The sequence below is a fragment of the Mixophyes fleayi genome, chromosome 5, assembly GCF_038048845.1.
Source record: "Mixophyes fleayi isolate aMixFle1 chromosome 5, aMixFle1.hap1, whole genome shotgun sequence".
Classification (NCBI taxonomy): domain Eukaryota; kingdom Metazoa; phylum Chordata; class Amphibia; order Anura; family Limnodynastidae; genus Mixophyes; species Mixophyes fleayi.
Window position 1 is genome coordinate 123,591,826 of NC_134406.1, and position 21,072 is coordinate 123,612,897.

General features: G+C 36.7%; 1 protein-coding gene across 3 annotated transcripts in view; it reads left to right on the forward strand.

Annotated features, from left to right (window-relative positions):
• The window catches only part of MOCOS (molybdenum cofactor sulfurase), a 720,810-nt gene extending 700,493 nt beyond the window's left edge, over positions 1-20,317 (forward strand). For 2 of the 3 annotated variants that reach the window (XM_075212790.1, XM_075212791.1), the window contains 2 exons: positions 18,612-18,716; positions 20,038-20,317. In XM_075212790.1, the coding sequence (XP_075068891.1) occupies positions 18,612-18,716; positions 20,038-20,127 (195 nt within the window). In that variant the 3' untranslated portion in view covers positions 20,128-20,317. Of the gene's footprint in view, positions 1-3,124; positions 3,253-18,611; positions 18,717-20,037 lie in introns of those variants that run through there. The other variant, XM_075212792.1, reaches the window with a different exon arrangement.
• The last annotated feature ends 755 nt before the right edge of the window (positions 20,318-21,072 follow it).

A 21,072-nucleotide genomic window follows, 5' to 3' on the forward strand; every position in this document is an offset into this window, starting at 1 on the left:
CACCAAAGCATAGTAAGGACAGACAGAAACAGACAACTCTATAGATGTGAGTCCTACTTATCTCAACTTGATCCAAGGCAAAAATCAAGAGATCAGCAGCCCAACAAAGAAATTTATAACAAGGCATGCTAGGCAACTCCCACAATGTTACACCCTGGGAGTAAACCAGAAAGCCTGCCATTAACCCATAGTTAATTGCAGGCTTTCTGGTCCCATTTTTGGGACTCCCGGGTCCCAAAAATGCAACCTCCCACATCCTGTCCGCTTTATTATTGAAGTGGATGGGGCGGCCTAACTGTGGCATCCTGGCTTCAGCCCCTGCTGTAACAAACTGAAATAGGTAGTTTAGCAAATAGGCGGGGCCTACAGATGCCATTTGCGTGGCAATGTCCCCAGGACGCAGCCGCAAGATCTCCCCTCCCGGAGATCACGCTGCCAAAGTTGGCAAGTATGCATTAACCCCATCAAGGAAAGGAGCCTATATCTGATTTGAACACAAATCAGCCTGTTAGCCTGTTAGATTACTTCGGACTGATGACCATCCCTCAGTTGTAAATACCTGTAATCCTTGGTCCAGTACTGCATGGTTAACCACAAGTGTCAACCTTGCTTCTTTGGTGTCAGTCTATATGAACATGTATCTACAAAGCCTGTATATATTGCTTTGTTTTTCCAGCGTCCACATTCAAATGTGTCTGGTGCCTATTGTTCCAAATTATAAAGTGCTATGGAATATGCAGGTGCTATATAAATTTATAATAATAATCACAGTCTTCAAATCTTTAGATGCTCTTTGAAAACCCATCTCTTTTTTAGACATGACCTTATCTGCTCACCCACAGTCCACCCAGAACAGGAGACTCCCTCTCTGGACAGGTGTTTTTGTAAGCTAATAACAGTATCTCTTTACTGGGTTCACCTGGAATTTCATTTGCACAGGTCCCTTGTAAAATTTTTCCCTCAAGCTGGACACTCTCAGCAAATCTGGATGTCTTCTGGATCACTAAGTCTCCACCCCTCCTCACTGGCTGGACTCAGACTAGCCTGTCTGCTCAGACTCCTCAGCAACAGTCAGCCTCTTCTGCACTTGCTCCACTCATTCCCAAGATGGCTGTTCCTCCTTCTCTCTGGGCCAGCTCTTATTTATATCCTCCCTTCAACTGATTGGTGTTGGCGGTCTTTTCAGGCTGCCTCCACACTCCTCCTCAGCTTCCTCCTCCTCGGATTGCTCACCAAACTCAACACTGACACTTTGTTGGAATCTATAGGTGGTGCAATTTTGTTGTAGCCCCATGTCTAATACATACTTGTTGACTTTCCCGAAATGTCTGGGAGAATCCCGAGATATTTATTCATACCCCTTATGCACAACAGGACACACACCCTCCAACAGCATGCTTAGGTTTTACTTGAGGAATATCCCTGAATTATTTTTTAACAGTTTGCAACTATGATCTAATAACTTTACTTACATATCTTTAAACATGAATACGTTATATAATATATGGATACAGCGCCCAAAAGACTGCAGCAAAACTTTTCTTCTGAAATCACAGAAATGATTTCAGATATTGGAAAAAGAAAAGAAAAATTCAGCGCTGTCAATTCTCTACAGTGTAAATACTTCTAAATACTTATTGTTAGTGAGTATACTTATTCTCTTGTTATAAAGTAAATATTGTTTTGCACTGTAATTGACAGTGCTGAATTTTTCTTTTATTTATTTTTCCAATTAATAAATGTTAGTATGGTACAGAAAAATTTTCATTAACATGCACATTGCCATCTAGTGGTATCAACAAATATTGCAGCTTAAAATAAGATGGATTCTCTCTTAATATAGAAAAAAAATACTAAAAGAAGTGAAAATCACAAATAGAAATAGCAACTTGGATTTACAGCAATATTCTTCATTTAAATGTAAAATAACCTACAAATAATTATTCTTGGGAGACTTGGCTGATAATATTTAGGTAAATGAGCTTTTCTCACACTGTGTGAAAGTTGAAAAGAGCAGACTATTATGTGTATTTTCCCTATTTTTGCCTATGTTTCCCTATATAATGAACCTTGATAATCTAAAACTCACATTGGTAAACTAAAAAAAATAAGTTTGTATGAAGCTGTTTCTTCAACAAAGGAAATACTAAGCTTATCTTTTTGAAAACTGTTTTTTTTTTCCTTTAATGATCTCCAAACAATAGTGAATTTTCATAGTAAACCTTTTATTATATGCTTCATATACAACTGTGTGTGATAGTCAACAGAAATTGTGACTGGCAGCATGAATACAAGCATGCTACTATTAATAAAGCATGTTTCTATAGCAAAATACAGCATAAAGATGAAATGTGGACAGTTGAAGATCTTTTCATCAAAGGAATTATTCCTTGTATTTGAAATGTGTATGAGAATGATTATCCTTTTAATGAATTTACGAAGTATTTAAAAACAATGTTACTACTAGATGCACCGACTGCATAGACAAAAAAAGGGTTACATTCTTGTATTTGGGATTGGAATTGAGTGACAGTTATTAGATCACAAAAACCCATTACTTTAGTTACCATCTGAGTCATCCTGCTATAATAGTGATGCCATATAAGCAGTTTCTCTGAAAACATATGAAATGAAGTTCATTTCATATGACGTGACTTTAGTATTAAGCCTAGAATAGGGTGTCTAATATGGATCATCGCCAATTATTGTATGGAGTAAAAAGGAAAAACAAACTTAATAAAAAAAAGGTTAAGTCCTTTCAATTTTCACTAATTGTTGAACCAATTAGAAGTGCAGTTCTTAATAACCTAAGTATGTAAACTGTTGAATTATTGAAGGGAAACATTGTACGCAAATATTTAGTTTTTTTTTTTTCCACATATTCTAAAAGTATCTAAGATAATTGAATCAGAAGTGAATTTGTGTACCTTAACAACAAAACTGTCACACATTTGGGTCAGGAGGTGGTGGATTCTTAATGGCAACCAACATTAGCAATGGCAGATTAGAGGAGCAGCATTTAACAGTTCTCCTGGTATTCACCAGGAACCCTGAAATGAAGTTTGGGCTTAGCTTCAGGGAGTTTGCAGGTGGCAGCCCTCTGATCTGCCTCTTGGTGTGACAGATTGGTACTTGCAGGCTGGATGGTAAAGGAGACTGTGAGGCTTAATGAAATATAAGAGGAGTGGACAAACCTGCTGAGGTCAGTAACATAGAACAGCACAAGAAAAAAACAGAATGCTGGAGCAAGGACGGAGCTTTATACACTAGCGCTGCAAAAGTGCAAAGTGCTTTTTAAATACAAGCGCCTGGTTTCAATTTTGGCACGCTGATGATATCAGAAGTGACCTGCCCATAACTTCATGAAGGGAATAAAAGTGTGAGACGATAGTGAGAGAGAGACGTACGCCCCATGCCTATACCAGGACAGCAGTACAGCGATGATGCTGCAGGATTAGGTAAGTAACAGAAATACGTCTGTTGAACATGAAATACTTGGCAGTTTAAAATGCGGAGCATGTAATATATGTATCTTATGTGTAGAAGATCAAGTATTGTTACCACAACTTAACATACTGTACATTATTGTGCTACATGCATAATGGTAGAAAATAGAACTCTTGAAACGTAAAAATTTAAATATAGTTTCTAATGTATGCATCCCCATACTAATAAGAAACTTTCGAGAGGCACATGTGGATAAACCTAATGTATAATCTTTTGCAGGTTTAGAACAATTTTCATAACCCCAGAAAGGGTGGTAATAGACATACAGATACATTGAAAAGTGAGGCAAAAATGATTTCTAAAATATAGTTCCTTTATGGTTAAATAAAAGGAAATCCATTCTTTTTTTTTCCTTTCATGTTTTTTTAGTGTTTTTTTTATCATTGCCTCTATCTTGATGATAAGGGGGAATTCTTTAAAACTAGAAGAACCAGAAAGTGCAGGCAAAATTTCCTACAAATTCAGGTAAATCAACTTTTTTCTAAAAAACAAGCAAACAACTTTTGATGATACACTAGTTTTTCTTTTATAGACTTAAGACTTAAGGACAATTGATCTCTACCTTTTGCTTCATGAAAATTTTATAGAAATCCCCCATAGAGTTAAAGGCATATGAGGGAACACAGCCTTTAAATAATAAATATCACTACCAACTACAGAGCAATTCAATAAATGGGTGTTTAGCCCAAAATTTATTTCAGCTTTAAAAAATATGGGCTAATAGTCTTTTAGAGAATTTCTGGTGATGTTTATTAATTTTTTAAGGAAGAGGAGGACACCGCTCAATATCCCTGTATACTTTGACAAACCTCAGCACCGTGTTTTGTAAACAGTCGTTGGGGGGGCAGCACTGTAAAAGTGTAAGCTGTGGATAAATAAAGTGCCCTGAAATATCAAGTGATGAGTGCCATATGAGTGATGTAGATAAAGATTATTTTAGAGGAAAAATAAACTCCTAATGAATACCAATGTCTTCCAAAATTTATTGTGTAATGACAACATAGATGGAATTAGCGAGGGATTTGTGAAAAGACCATATAGGTCTGCACTTGGGTTGGCAGGGATAACATTCTACTTGTTTTTTCACATTGTTGTTTTTTATAGTAATCTATAATTTTTTTATAATATAAACTTTTAGCCATGAGCTCAATTAGAGATGTATTATCTCTATTAATTTGTTCAACAGAATTTGAATCTCTTGTTGCTTTTATTGAAAGCTATAGTAGTGTGGTAAAACAAGGGTTTGGGGACAGAGCACAGTTAATAATCTGAAGGGCTGGAGTTAATAGCACAGTGGTTGTAACCACCAACTGTCCCAAGCTAGTGCTGTAACTGATATTAATAACTGTCTGGAAGCAGAAGATAGCACAGTACCTATAATTACCAACTGCCCCGAGTCAGAAACTAGTGCTGTACCTGCAATTGCCAACTGCCTGCAGGCAGAAATTAGCATAGTGCCTGTAATCACCAACTTCCCAAATGCAGGAACTATTGGTGGTGTGAAATTTGTCAGCAGTGTTAGGTAGATTTGAAGCCACAAGCGCTTTTAACCTAAACAGTCCCATAGTGGGCTACCCTGGGCTGGGTCACTGGGCCACCTGCATTTTTTCCCTTTAAAATGTTCCTAATAGGCTGCTGAGTGGAGTCTTGCCCCCCAGGCTAAAATTTTCCAGCCCGGTCCTTAACCCAATTTGTCCTAACCTTGGCACGACCCAATCCCTGTACAAGATGTTTTTACTAGTATGTATTTTACCATTGATTATTCTTTCAACTTCCTTTATCTTTATTTTACTACTTATTAAAAATGTTATAACATGTATCTATACATATATCACTAACAGATCAGGTAGAACCACTAATAAAAGTCTACCCAATGCAAACATTTATTTTTTCTTCAATCAATTTCTTGTTTTGCTCATCTGTTCAATTAGTGAGAAATGAACAATATATTATCTGAAATCTGATCTCTAAACTGATGAATTTATTCTAAATTTGTGGATTGAACAAAGAAATGTACTGTACTTCACTTGTAACCTTTTTTAACACCTTAATAGGATTTTCAGCACCACTTTATAACCCCCCCCCCCTTCTGTAGTTAATGAGGAGAAAAACCAACATATGGTGGCCACCATGTACGGCTCATTCTTCTTTGCTGATTTGCATTTCTTGCACAAATCAATCTTTCACTTCCTGGAACACATTCTCAATATGTGGAAGTATATTTCCCTCTTCTGCTTGTTCTTTTGATGGCTTGGTGTTTCTATTACAAATGGTAGAGTGGATCCAAGTGTCTCTTTCCACAACCTTCAGTAATGTGGTAGCAGTCTTAAGCACCTGGTAATATCCTTTCCATTGCTTTATTACACAACCAGAACACAATAAATTTCTACTTGTAACAGTCAGTGTTTCACAAGTCTGATGAGAGGAACTTCAAACTCCTTTTTGTGCTTTCAGTTGTTTGACTTATGCTAACCAAATATGTGACAGTCACTTCATTGTTACAGTTCAAATGTCATTAGATGTCTGTTTTCCCAGATAAAAATGTATATAAATAAATTTTTATTTTAATAAAAATATATTGATAAAAAATAATTTATTTCTCCCCCCTCCTGTTCTTTATAATTAAGAGAGGGATATAGCAATTGGCTAACTAAGACTTTTGTTAAAAACTGCAAGCGACATACAACTGTTAGTTTCTTTAAGTGTTATTGAATTATTCTTTTGTATGAATTACTATTATTTGTTCAAAATTATGTTAGATGGTTATTGTACTTTAACCATACTATTTGAATTGGTATTTGTTATTTGATTTTAATTGATTGGATGGGTATTCACGTATCTATATAGATATTCTTGTGTGATTCAATTTATGCACACCATGATAGGGTTAAAAGCAAATTAATCAAGAATGAAAGAAACATCTGATGCTCATAGTATTTAAGAAAGAGCTTTAGTGATGCCTGCTATGCTTTGAAACATTTCATGCCTGAACGAAACGCGTCAGTAGTGGCAGTTCTGTTTTTTGGATACACCTCTTGTTATAGACGTCTCTACATGCTTTTATGTAAGCGCTTGGAAAATGCAACTTGCTTAAAGTGGACTCTGGAGATTGGAATAAGATTTATTACGCTGTGAGTGGCCACCCGAATAGTCTTCCTACGTCTCTACTCTGCTGAGTCATGTGATCAGTCACACTCTATCGCAACTCCCAGAAGCTGGGTAAGATCGTTTCATTTGTATTGCGGGACTGAAAAAGTACAGAGACTAAGTATCTTCTTCATGTGCTTCATACCGGTTTGATTTGGTGATTTTGTCTCATCCGAATACATTTCCCAAGTATTGGGTAAGAGGATTTATTTCAATGGCTGAATTGAGAGGCCTAATATCACCAGGATTGATTAACTGTATTATAACCTGCCGAGACAGGCGATTAGTTTTATATTCATTGCAAAAACATAGAGCTTATACGTGGACTGAGAGATCATTAAAAGCCTTTACTGAGAGTGTGAATTACCGATACAACTTTTTATGGAGATTCCCTTCTATTGGTGCTGGTTTCAGGCTCCTCAGATGTGGGTCTCCTAAGTTATATTTGAGTCTCTTATTTAGAGTGGGTATCTTTTGCAGATTACTATATACTTCATTATATGTATTTGATTTGAGTGTATTTTATGTGTTTGGATTTTTATGTACTAATATTGTGGGGGGTTTTTTAGCAATATATTTTTATTAAAAGTATATATAATGTATTGAGTATGTGTGTGTATGCTTGCTGCTCAGTATTCTGCCATTTAAGATTCTGTATTTATATATAATCATATGAAGAGCTTTTAGAGTACTGTATTTGTTTCTGTTTGGAGTTTATAATTGATAAAATATAATCAGTTTATTATAACAATTTGAACAATATACAGAAGTGGAAGCTGCTCAAATCAATTTATAGGCCATAACAGGTGCTTGAAAGGGTGGGGTTATCCTGCAAGGAACATACACACAACATTTTTTCCCCCAGCACACTGCTATAGCCAGCAACAGATCTGCCATTTCTACTGTAGATAAAAATGCAAAAGTCTTTGTTGCACACATTTGCAAATGTATGTTTAAGCCATCCGCCATGCCAAGGCACTTTTGCTAATAGGATGGTCCTACTCTAAACAATGAGAGTCCCATATATTTGGGCCATACATATGTGTTTTTAAATTGAGAGCCAACTTACCAAAAAGGTACCCCAGAAGCCTCCAAACAGCAATTCAGTGCCAGTACCCCCTCTCAGCTACTGACACCAACATGCCTCTCAGACAAATACAGAAGTGGAAGCTGCTCAAATCAATTTATAGGCCATAACAGGTGCTTGAAAGGGTGGGGTTATCCTGCAAGGAACGTACACACAACATTTTTTCCCCCAGCACAATGCTATAGTCAGCAACAGATCTGCCAATTTGAACAATATGCTTGAAACAAATATATATTTTCTCACTGTAATTCTCTATCTACCATTTTACACATGCATACTGTGATGTGACTATTTGTTCATCTCTTGGGAAATCTACCAAAAACTTTATGTAATTGTTTATTAATATTTTAGTATCTTTACAGATGCATATATATTCATAGTCCCTAGTATTCTTTTAAAAATAAGTTATATAATTTACAGCACAAATCTATGGTCATATATATTTTAACTAATTAAAGTTTATTTAATAATCTAATTCGTAGCTGGAATCCTTGGCCTCTTAAACAACAAAAGAATATGTTTTTAGTTATACAACAGTATTTCTAAACAATTGTTAAACACATACAGTTTTCAGGTCCTCTGTTTATTCCATAAACATTCAAGAAAAAACAGATGCATTGGCTGGGAGTGGTTGGGAATGGTTTGCCCCTTTTGAATAATCTATTTGTACAGTAAACAACTCCTTTTTATGAAGAACAATTATATTGGATCCCACCCTGTTTGGCTTTCTTGGGAACAAAGAATGAATAGACTAACGTTAATTAAATTAGCAAACAAAAAGATACCTTGAAACTTAATCTACTTGCACATCCTGTTGTAGTATCCACAAACATATGTTAAATACTTTTCTGTGGGAGATAATTTTCCCACTTAATGAACATTGAAATAGACAGTAGACTAAAATCTTTAATATAAGTCTTAAGTAAAACAATTTAAATACTTGGAAAATGTTTCTATCAGGTGTGTTAGTAAAAGCTTTTTAATTTAAGATTAAACATGATTTCACTGATATTTACCTCTGGACAATTGACCAGGAAAACTAGTTTTTTTGAGTGAACAATACACTTTTTTTTACATACCAATCAGCTCACCTCTATGTGAAGACAAACTGGATTTAAGACAAAGATATGCTGATTCCAGATCTGCCACATGTTCACATTTTACATTGCAACTGAAATAAACACACTAGCTGAGGTAACATCCAAAGACAACATATAATTATCTTTAAAGATACATAAAAACTAATTTTTCTATTTTTATTTTTTTTTATTATTATTATTAAAATTTTTTTCAAATTTCAATCACAGGTTTTCTCTGCAAAGTTCTTTTGTAAGCCTGCTAACTATGAGGCTATAGAAATAACCTATTGGTATGAATCTACTGGCAATTGTCTCATGATTATCTGGATTCTTTGAAACTTGATTAAAAATACAACTTTAGAACCGTTTTAAATTACTTTGTTTCTTAATCTATTAAAAATTCTCATAATTAACCACCATTTAGAATTTGTCCATGATGTCACAACTCTACCTCTTATTTCTAGAAAATACTTTACAATATATCTTAACCATGCCAACAAAAGGAAAAGTTTTTCATCTATTATACAATATTATTGCATCTCCACAATGCTTAAAATGGCCGATCCATGTGGCTTTTTGCATGGCAGCCATTTTAAAATTCCTAAGAAATAGTAACTTAAACCTTATAATCCTTATGCAACTTAATAAACTTAAACTGCTTAGTTTATGATGCAACAATATACATTTCACACATTACTTTCAAATTTACACATTACACAGGTCTGAAAATATACATCAAATGAAAAAGCTGTATTGATACTGGTGGTATTATCTGAAGCACAATAGCTGAGTACTCATACGTTTGCTGGGTCGGTACACAAGCAGGGTAGTCACGAATGCAAGGAAGTGCAGCAAGTTGCAGGAGCTGAGTAGGCAGAATACTCAAGCATATGGATGATCCAGGAAGTGCCTATTATAGGCCCAAACAGGAAACAGGATCCAAGATGGTTTCTCCTTGATGCCATTCTAGCCATCTTGGTTAACGGCAAACCTGAGGGCAAGTTTATGAATGCGACCTCTTGTAGTCGGAGGTGCAAATATCAAATATCAAAGTAATTCCTTACAGTATCCCCCCCTTTCAATAACGTCCTATGGACGGTGCTTTGCTGGGTTTCTCTGGGTCTCTTTGATGAAATTTGCGCAACAATTGAGGTGCATGGACATTTCCTTCTGGGTCCCACGAATTCTTCTGGACTATATCCCTGCCATTGTATCAAATATTGAAGTTTATTTCTAAATATTTGTGAATCTAGTATTTTCTCTACTAGAAATTCTTCAGGTTCATCAATTTGAATAGGATCCGGAGGAGGCAAGGTGCAAACAGGAAAAGGATTTGGAATTACTGGCTTCAGTAAAGAAACATGGAAGACAGGATGAACCTTCACAGATCCTGGGAGTTCAATTTGAAAGGCAGACAAACTGACTTGTGCCAAAATCTTAAAGGGACCAATATATTTTGGTCCTAGTTTAGAAGTAGGCACGCTTACTTATAGGCTTTGTGTGAAAAGCCAAACGTCATCTCCAATGTTTAAAACTGGTGCAGCTTTACAATGTCTGTCTGCAATTCTTTTATAACTGTCCTGAGCATGTTGCAATGTTTCTCTTAATAATTCAATATTTTGTAGTAACTCTAATCTAGATGTAACAGCAGGAATGGAATAATCCTGTGGAAAATTGGATAGTAGGTTTGGGTGATACCCCAAATTGGCGTAAAAAGGACTTTGTCTTGTGGATGTGTGGCGAGTTGTTTTATGAAAACATTAATCCAGTCATATTGCAGATGGCAAATGTAGCAGCATAGGTATTGTTCCAGTGTCTGGTTGGTGCGTTCTGTCTGTCCATTGGATTGGGGATGGAAGGCAGTTGATAATTTAATATTATTAAGAGCACTACAAAACTGCTTCCAAAAAACGTGAAGTAAATTGCACTCCCTCGATCGAAAACTACATCATCAGGAACGCCATGTATACGAAAAAATCCCTGATTTAGTAATTCTGCTGTTTCTCACAGAAAAGTCCACGAAAGGGCACAAAGTGAGCCATCTTTGTGAGTCGAAATACAACCACCAGAATTGTAGTCATACCCTTGGATGATGATAAATCCACAATAAAATCCATGGAGATTGAACCCCATGGAGGAGAAGGGACCGGCAAAGCCTGTAAAAGTGGAGCAGTTCGGGGAGTCGTAAACCGGGCACAAGTGCTGCAGGATGATGCAAATCTTTTAAAATCCTCCTTGTATTTTGACTACTTTTGTGGCCTGCCTGTCTAGTCATGAACAAATTGCAGTACTTTTTATCGTGCTGCTGCTGGTATATACAAGCGATGCCCATACTTCCATATGTTATCTTGATAAGTTAAGTGTAAATCTGTAGGGAGGAAGGTCTAAAAGGATCAGATCTGTTCTGTAACCCTCTTTGATGTCACACACCACCTCACCAGTGCCAATAGCTCCCAGGGAATTTGACTTAGAGAGGATTGTCTTTTCTGGCTCAACCTGTGGTGAGTCTTCCATATATGTTCTGGATAAAGCATCAGCTTTCCCATTTCTGGATCTAGGTCTATAAGAGATAACAAAGTCAAGACGATTTAAGAATAAACTCCATCTGGTGTGTCGAGAAGAAAGTCTTTTTGCAAACCGACCAAATTCTAGATTCCGGTCTTCAGTAAGCACAGTGATGTGCAGCACCTTCAAGCAAATGTCTCCATTTGCAGCCACAATGGCTAATAGTTTTTTTTTTATTTCCTACATCATAATTCCTTTCTGAAGCAGTCATTTGATGAGAGAAAAAAGCACATGGATGCAAGAACATCTTCTCTCCTATTCTCTGTGATAATATTGCCCATACTGCTGAATATGAAGCGCCTGACTCAAGGATAAAATGAAGTCCTGGATTGACATCTGTAGTAAAACTTATCTTAAGCAGAGAGAAAGCACTTTCAGCCTCTGGAGATCAATGTAAAGATGGTCCCTTCTTGGTTAGTGGAGTGATTGGTGTTACAATTTTGGAGAAGTCTTTAATAAAACGTCTATAGAAGTTGGCAAACCCTGCAAACCTTTGTACCTCTTTAACATTTCTTGGGGCTGGCCAATCTACTAGAGCCTGGACCTTGCTAGGGTCCACTCTCAAATCTTGAGATGAAATGATATAGCCCAAGAACTGAATCTGTATTTGGTGGAAATCACACTTTTCCAGCTTAATGTACAAACGATGTCTGCGAAGACGTTCCAGTACAGTTCGAACTTGTTGTTGATGCTCCTTCTGGGAAATTGAGAAAACTAGTATGTCATCAAGACAGATGATAACAAATTGGTGAATTAAATCTTTAAAAACGTCATTCATGAAATGTTGGAATGTAGCAGGAGTATTGCACAGTACAACATTTCATGAATGACGTTTTTAAAGATTTAATTCACCAATTTGTTATTAAATCAGTCTTGATGACATACTAGTTTTCTCAATTTCCCAAAAGGAGCATCACCAAATGTTCAAAATGTCCATATTTACAACAAAAGACAGTCCTCTATTCATCGCCAAATCGTATGGGAATTAAATGATATGCTCCTCATAGATCTAACTTGGTGAAAATCCTTGCGGAGTTAAGCTTCTCCAGTAATTCTGAAATAAGTGGGGGCGGGTAACTGTTCTTGATTGTAACTTTATTTAATGCTCTTTAATTAATATATGGTCGTAAAGAACCATCCTTCATTTTCACAAAAAAAAAAATAGGTTCACCTGCTGGAGATGTGGAGGAACAAATAAAAACCTTTTCTAAACTTTCATCCACATAATCCTTGGACTTTTATCTCAGGCTCGGCTAATGGATAAGTGCGTCCAAAGGGTATGGCAGTCCCAGGTAACAAATCCACCGGGCAATCATAGGGTCTGTGAGGTGGTAACTTGTCAGCATTCTTCTTGACACAAACAGGGCCGGATTAACCATAGGGCTAACTGGGCTACAGCCCAGGGGCCTCGGGCATCCAGGGGGCCTTTGAAAGTGCTCAACAGCATTATTGATCGGTCGGGGGCAGGGGCGCCCCTGGCCCGATCAATGCTGCTGAGCACTTTCACTGCAGCCCTTTCCCGGCGCTCTGTAGTCTCCTTACTGAGGAGATCTCGTGAGTCTCACTCTCACGAGATCTCCTCAGTAAAGAGCGTACAGCGCGCAGGGGAAAGACCGCAATGCCAGGACAAGGAGGTAAGTGTCTAGGGAGGCGGCTCAGATCATGGGAGGGCCCTCACAGGGGAATGGAGGCCCCCTTAGCCCAGGGGCCTCTATTCCCTTAATCCGGCCCTGGCTACAAACATCAGAAAAGTCTTTATATTGTGGAGGCAGCTGGTCCAATACATGAGGAGGAGAATTATATAACTCACTCACTTCTACAACAGAGTGTCCAGGTTTAGTCTTGGGAGCATAAGTCTCTTATGAAAATGAAATCGTCTTTGAGTCCCAGTTCATGGATGGATTATTTGCTGTCAACCAAGGAATTCCTAAAATAATAGGCTGGGGATCACAGATCAGTAAGAAAGTCAGTCTGATGGTGATTTAGCTCAATTACGAGGTCCAGGAGTTCAGTTTCATGAGTGACTGGACCAGAGTTCAAAGGAGAACAATTCACGGTTTCCATTAACACAGGTATCTGTTTCTCTCTGAGCTCAATCTTGTTTCTCTTGGCAAACAATGTCCATAAAATTGCCGTTTGAACCAGAGTCCACCTTTGCTCTTCCGTCAGAACTCCCAAAAATTCGGTAGTGTCCCGGACATTCCGGGAGAGTAGACAACTATGGACTAGTCTGGCTCTGTCCTTCACTGTGTCCATTGTCAATTGCAGCACACATGCTATTAAAATAGGTTTACATGTTCCACGTGACCGTTGGGTTATTTTCTTTTACACTCCTGTTCTGCTGTTTGCCATTGCTGATACAATTATGCAAAAGAAAAATACTTTATGGACATTGTAAACATGTTTCTATTTATGTGTTTAAGTAGACTCTTCATTCCAAATCCATTTGCAAACTGATAGGTATAAGGGAAATTGTCCTGTCTGAATAAACAAAAAACCAAACCACACAAATAAATGTCTTTTTTGTGGGTTAATTACCATTCTTGATTATTCTATTTTTCATTTCCCATAGAGTGCTTCTGTTTGTTTACTATGGTTCATCTCTAACCACAGTGATTGGCTTTTGTCATTTGTCATGTGAAATGCTTTTTGTGCAATTTGCTGTAATTTTATTTTTACTCATTTTCCCCCATCTCACCATTATCTTTTTGTACCCTCATGTTCCCACTCTTTACAACTTGAATACTGTATACCTAGCATATTAGAATTAGAGATAAATTTGCAATTTGCAAATTTTTCATGGTCCAGCAATTGACTTTGCAAACAGCTATGAAGGGTTTAAAGCACAACCTTATGATAATTCTACATGGGAAAAATGGAGATTGCAACTGAGTAACAGCAACAGACCTTCTAATTATTATAATTATAAACTCCATTATTAATTCATACCTTCACTTGCATTTCCACTTGTTTATGGGAATTATATGTGCTTCCTTAGAAGAAATGTGGATTGTCTGTTTTCCAAAAAGAATAATAAGATATGAGTAAACAGAATCTAAATAAAAAAGATATTTAATTCCTTCATCCTTTATCTGACATAGCTGTACTAAACACATTTCTTGTTGTTCAAAAAAAATCAGGTGAAGGTAACAGGTTAAGAAATACAGGACAGACAAAGAGAAGTAGTTATTTTAATTTGTGAAATGGGAACAAAAAGTTTGAATTTTAGAACCTTTTTGCAGAATGTTATTTACTTGCCATAAGCATAAGGGATACATTTTATAACTTTACATTGAAAAATATGTTTTAGACTTCAGTGCTTGTTTTTCAGACAGCCTACTGTCTCAGATTATTTTAGTTACACAGATCTTTGTGTGCACTATTTTTTGCTGATACTTCACTTCAGGATACAGAACACTGATGCCTGAATAGGGTATCGCAGTGCATGAAATGTGCAGAGTGAGCTATTCTCTGCTTATTGGAGACAACTTAACACCTGCAAGAGAATATTTTGTCAGGATATTACATGCTATGCTTTACTGGAAGAACTAAATTAATTTTTTAATAGTTTTGTAACTGGGCCATTTCATTTGCTTTCAAGACAAGTACATCTTTGGAAATAGTATACCTTAATAGCAATGACCAACTGGAAATATAATTTAAAAGGTCAACAATAAAAAGCAGATTAGGTGGGAATGTTAGAGAGATGATTGGTTCTCAACCTTATTGCACAGTCTTGTTAGTACTTGAATAGGGACATTATCAGTGTGTGTGACTGTCTGAATTTAACTTTTGTGCCACTATAGAGCTACTTTACTGCTGCCACTTTCTTCCACCCCTTTCCTGCAGAGCATTGCAACTTGAAACTTCTCAAAACCATAGCTGTAGCAAAGAAATAAATGTATTCTACTAGTAATTACAAATTATCATTTACTGTTTATGGTGGCATGCATACATAAGAGAAAAATGTAGTAAAATGATGAAACATGGGCATGCAACTAGGTGCGTGTGTCTAATGGTGGTGTTTTAATCTTGACATCTATTTATTTTTTAGGTTTTGTATTGATGTGTAATGCACAGTGATCTTTAAATAGTTATATTATACATTATATAGTTATACAGATTTGAATTCTTCATTAAGTGTGTCAAAATTGCCACCTTAAGATATTAATGATCCCAGGGCAAAGATCAAATTAGTGGACAGAATTACATTTTGTAAGACACAAGGGGGGGACTTACAATCATATCTTATACACATAATGTATTAAGTGTTCGCAAGATAGCAGTTCTAGAACATAAAATATATATTTTTTTCTGATCACTGTTGTAAATTTATGTTTAGAATCTTAGAAGGTAAGTTTGCATCTCCTTTTAGGACTTTGTATAGTTTCACAGTGTGAGCTAGGGTTACAGGAGTTAAGTTGGCCACACAGCTCTCCATATCAGCAGTGATATCAGGCAACTGTCCCTTCTTCGGACATCAACGGTGAGATATAATCTTATCTGCCTATTTTCCTGGAATGTCCAGGAGAACCACAAATTTCGAGTAGTTCTCCCAGACCATCGGGAGAGCAGGCCTTCTTCTGGATCCCGCCCACTTCCTGGTGACAGGGGCCTCAATGACCCAATTTACTGTGAATTGAAGCATGATGACATAATAGCAGCATTGCACCACCAAAATGATGAGATATGCAGCACCACACCCACCACCCTCCACTTGCCACTTGACCTTCCCATTAGGATCTCCCAGAGGTGAAAGTTGCAAAGTCGCCAAGCATGGCTATATAATGTCTTTTAAGGGTTTATCTACCCAGGTTCTATTCCTAGGAAACTAATGGAGGGCCATGAGTATATGGTCTTTTTTGCTCATTAATTAAAATGGCACATAGTGTGAGCGTAGTCTCTGAATGGGTTTATAATTGTTGTATTGCAAATTACTAATTTGGATGGGGAGAGGGGTTAGATTTTATGACTTCAAGTTGAAAGGCACCCTATGCCTCATGTTTGAAAAATTAGATAAAGATAAATAGAGCATAGTAACGTATAGTGATTAACCCTACATTTCAGAATATTATTGATACATTTTGTAAACCATTGTTTTACTCTTTCATTTCTTAGAAATATTTTTGTTGTGTGTGTTTAAGAAAATAACATATTTACAGTGGTTTTATGTTATCTTTATACAGGATAATTTACTACATTTAATAATCTGCTATGTTACATTTATTAAGTTTTATTGTGTAATTAAATAAGCCACACCCACACACTCTTCATTTCTATAGCAAGGCAGATTCAGTGAAAAAATGGCAATGTAACATTATAGATTGAATATGGAGTATAAAGAACAACTATCCTAAAAACAAGGCAATCTTTTCATAACACCTTTTATAAAATTCTCCACCATTAAGGTATTTTATAAAGTAAGAAATTCGTTAAATTTGTAGAAAGCAGAAAAGTGGGATAAAGTAACTCCACATTTCATTAAAATACCACAATTTTTGGGTATATATTGTAGGTAAAAGTGGTTGTATTTAATTATAGAATATGGAGTTAATTTTCAAGACAATTTATCTGCACTTTCTGCCAGTTTTTATAGACTTCCCATAGAGTGGCCAATTCAATGAGCTGCAAAGTTTTGTAGTAGCTCTGTGCGCTATGTTTATGCGCACAAAACAGTCAATTACATTTATTATTGTCATTATTATTAGCATTTTATAAAGTTCCACAGTGCCATATATGGAGGCAGTAAAAAAAGTTAGACAGTTCATATGAACAAATAAAAGTTTGCAAAAATGTACATAGCACAGTGGCCAGCACAGTGGCCTAGTGGTTAGCACTTCTGCCTCACAGCGCTGGGGTCATGAGTTTGATTCCTGACCATGACCTTATCTGTGTGGAGTTTGTATGTTCTCCCTGTGTTTGCGTGGGTTTCCTCCGGGTGCTCCGGTTTCCTCCCACACTCCAAAAAACATACTGGTAGGTTAATTGACTGCTATCAATAAATTGACCCTAGTCTCTGTCTGTCTGACTCCCTTTCTGTCTGTCAGTGTGTGTGTTTGTCTATATTAGGGAATTTAGACTGTAAGCTCCAATGGGGCAGGGACTGATGTGAGTGAGTTCTCTGTACAGTGCTGCGGAATTAGTGGCGCTATATAAATAAATGATGATGATGATGATGATAGCACAAGCAGAACTAAAAAGCATAGGTTACAAATACAAGTAGTAATACAAGATGTGTAGCAAAAGTCAAGTCATGTTACAAAGGGCAATTACGAGGATGGCAAAGGCAGCCAAATTTGACATGGGTAGGAGCTCATAAGACTTTACAATCTATGAGGTGCGAGTAAAAAATGAGTGAAGATCAATACCTGGTTATTACGTGGAAACATAACACATGATGCTACTACGACACCTTGGTGCTAATTGAATAGACTCCAGAGTTACATATTTATATTGGATGAATGTTGCCTACACTGGATCACTAGCTAATGAGAGAGGATAGGTGTATTCTGGATCACAAACTGCATGATATGCCCTGCACACAACTGGTGAGTAATTCTAATATTTTATAACTAGGATACAGAGGAGGATTCCATCAAATTGAATTTGATCCTCAAACACATTTAACTTCATTTATGACATTGGGATTATATTTATGACATGTCACTTTTGGGTTTTTTTTAATGTCTTTATTATATTGGTTAAGGAGCACATTTAACCAATGTAATAAAGTGTTTTTCTGCAAACATACACTTGAAAGGTACAAAATGCATCCAATTATAAGTATAGGTACAAGGTTTGATTTCCGATGCTTCTGACCATACAGAGAAATCAAGTACTTTTGCAGGGAGGGAAAGGCTGTGCACCTACCAATTAAACGGAGAATGCTTTCCTTCTACATACCAGCCAGCTCATTTAAATAATCCCATCCTGGGTGCATTTATGTACCTAATGCGCACTTGGCAAGGCACACCCCAATACTCTCCCCTTCTCCTATCAAATAGTGAAAACCTTTGTTCCTTGAAGATGTCTCCATCTTGGTCCACAAAGCAAAGTAAAATCTCACACGTTTGTGCAAAAGTAAGGAATCAAGTCGTTGGTACAAGGATATATGAAATAACATGATTAAATCACGGCTAATCTTTTATTTCTTTTTCTTTTTACTTTATTGATTTTCTATAATATTAAAGTATTATTAATTTTTTAACAGAATTTTTTTTCTCTAGGTTTCACGCAAATGTACCAGATGCCAAATAATTTGTATTAATCAAGCAACTGGTGAAAAAAGAAAAGAAATATTTCAAACCCTGTTATCCAACAGAGAAGGAAAGGTTAATATAATTTCATAGTAAATAACATATGTCCTAAGGTTCAAATGCTGTGAATAATTTGTTCATTAACTATAGATTGCCTAAAACAAATTATCATCCCTAACAGGGTAATGCAACCAGAGCTAATGTTGCAAGTCATACTAAAGAAGAAAAGTTCTGGGTATATGCTATCAGTTGCCTACTTTTAAAAAGTCAATTCAGAAAGATTGTGCATGCAAGACCTAGGCACAACTAACATTGTGATGCACCAGCAAAAGTTGTGTGACTTAGACATGCCCCTTGGATGTAGCATCTCCACACATGAGCATATTTTGTGTTGCCCAGGGGTGTGCCAAGCACCACAAGAGGAAACCTATAGTACTGTTCGCAGCATATCGCCAGAGTGGGTTTGTGCTGAGGTCCCCTGGCCCATCCTGTCCCGGACTGCCATACTATACTAATTACATAAAATATTACACCTATATAAAATGCCAGGGGGGTTATAGCAATGTTGGTAAAGGAAATGAATGTGTCATGGTGCACTTACCCTTCCAATGTTAAGAACCTTGTCTCTGCTGTGCTTACATTTGTTCCATCATAGATGAGTTTATTCCCTCACCTCATGGTAGGAAAAGAATTATAATGATGGTCTGAGTGATGGTATTAATATGTCTCAGGTTTCCTCAATTTCTTTGCTACTTTGAGAAATAAGATTAGGTAGCATTCCAGCTGGGATCTAATACTCCTTACATCTTGTAGCACCTGTTGTCATTTTTCTCTATATTTGTTTTTAAATAGCTCCTGATTTTACCCCCCTCCCAAAAGCCAGTGCAGTGGAACTTTTTTTTACCCCTCCATAATCATGAATTGCTAATGATGTTCCATTGTCCATGTCCTGAATGAAGCAATGAAGCCAATTTGGTTTTTGTATTGAATGCACTCAGTTTATTAGAATTTATTTTGTACTGATGAAACCACATAATAGTATACATACTGGTGATCAAGGTAAGCTCATAGCCTTTTACCTGCTCTGAATACCAGTTGGTTATATTAGCCAGCAATTGGCTAAGCACTGCAAATTTTGCTGGGAGGAATAGTGCATACTACCAAACATAGTTGGTCTGTCCAATCACACCATAGGTACTCTTGTTTGGTCCAGTGCGCCTGTAAAATTCAACATCAGTCTATAGGCCATATGCTGTACATTCACGATAAAGTCTGTGCATTACATTACTTTGAATATTTTTTTTCCATCTGCATTAAAAAAAATCTGTATGTATATAAATTACTATATTTATAGCACAAGGATGTTTTCATATTATGTTGTACTTTGATTTTTCAGACTAATTTTGGGATGTACCTTCAGAATTCGCAATGTTCATCATACCCATCTTTACTCACAGTGGGCAATGAGATATCATTCACCATTTAAATAAATGCCAAAGAACAAGGAAGAACTGAACAAGGAAGAAATATTGGAGAAATAATAATGCACTGTTCATGCCAAATACAGCATAAGGATACAGTTCTATTTATACAGCTAATGTGAATGAATGGGGAAGAAATGAAAGTCTAAACTCTCTTAATAGAAAGAGCTTAGAAATAAAGATTATTTGTCTTTGCATATGCATTAATTTGGGTTTTATTGGGATAAATGTGTGGTAATTTAGAAAATACCAGCTGAGCTAAATCATACATACAGATATCCAGGTAATGGTATACATTTTCTACTTTGATCTTTTAGGATCAGATCTTTGTTTAAATGCTTCTCTATGCTGTTTTTACTGTTCCTCCTTTCCTCTGCAATCATCCATCTTCCCCCAATCGCCCCTCCCATTAGGAAGGAAATGCTTCAACATAGGGCGTAGATTATATGCAGTACTATTAGGTAGCAAATAGCATTGATTTTACTTGTTACGGTAGTGATTGCACCCTAATCATGTAAAGAATATGTGGCACACATTGTAAAACCACACTGAGGACACCAGGATTGTAACCAAAGCTCACAAGATACCCGGTCCTCTAGGTTCACAGGTCACACAGGTAAGGAGACAGGAAAGGGATAATAATCCCTTTTATTAAACAAAGTGCACACACTTAGTAAAATACAGCAGTGCTCCCCAAGGAGAAACTTGTTCCCCCACCAAATATAACAAGTGTCAGAAAATCACCAGTGCAAGTAAAAACTCCCAAAACAAAGTCCCCAGCAGGTTACTTTACAGCACAGAGTCCTAGCAGGCCCAAACTCCTGGTAATAAAATCCACAGCTGACAATTCAAGTGGGCCAGGGGTTCTGATCCGTAAGGTGGGTCTCTGTATCTTGATCATCCCAGCCGCTCAGCCAACACTTCACCAACTTGGTGGGACCCTGGGTGTT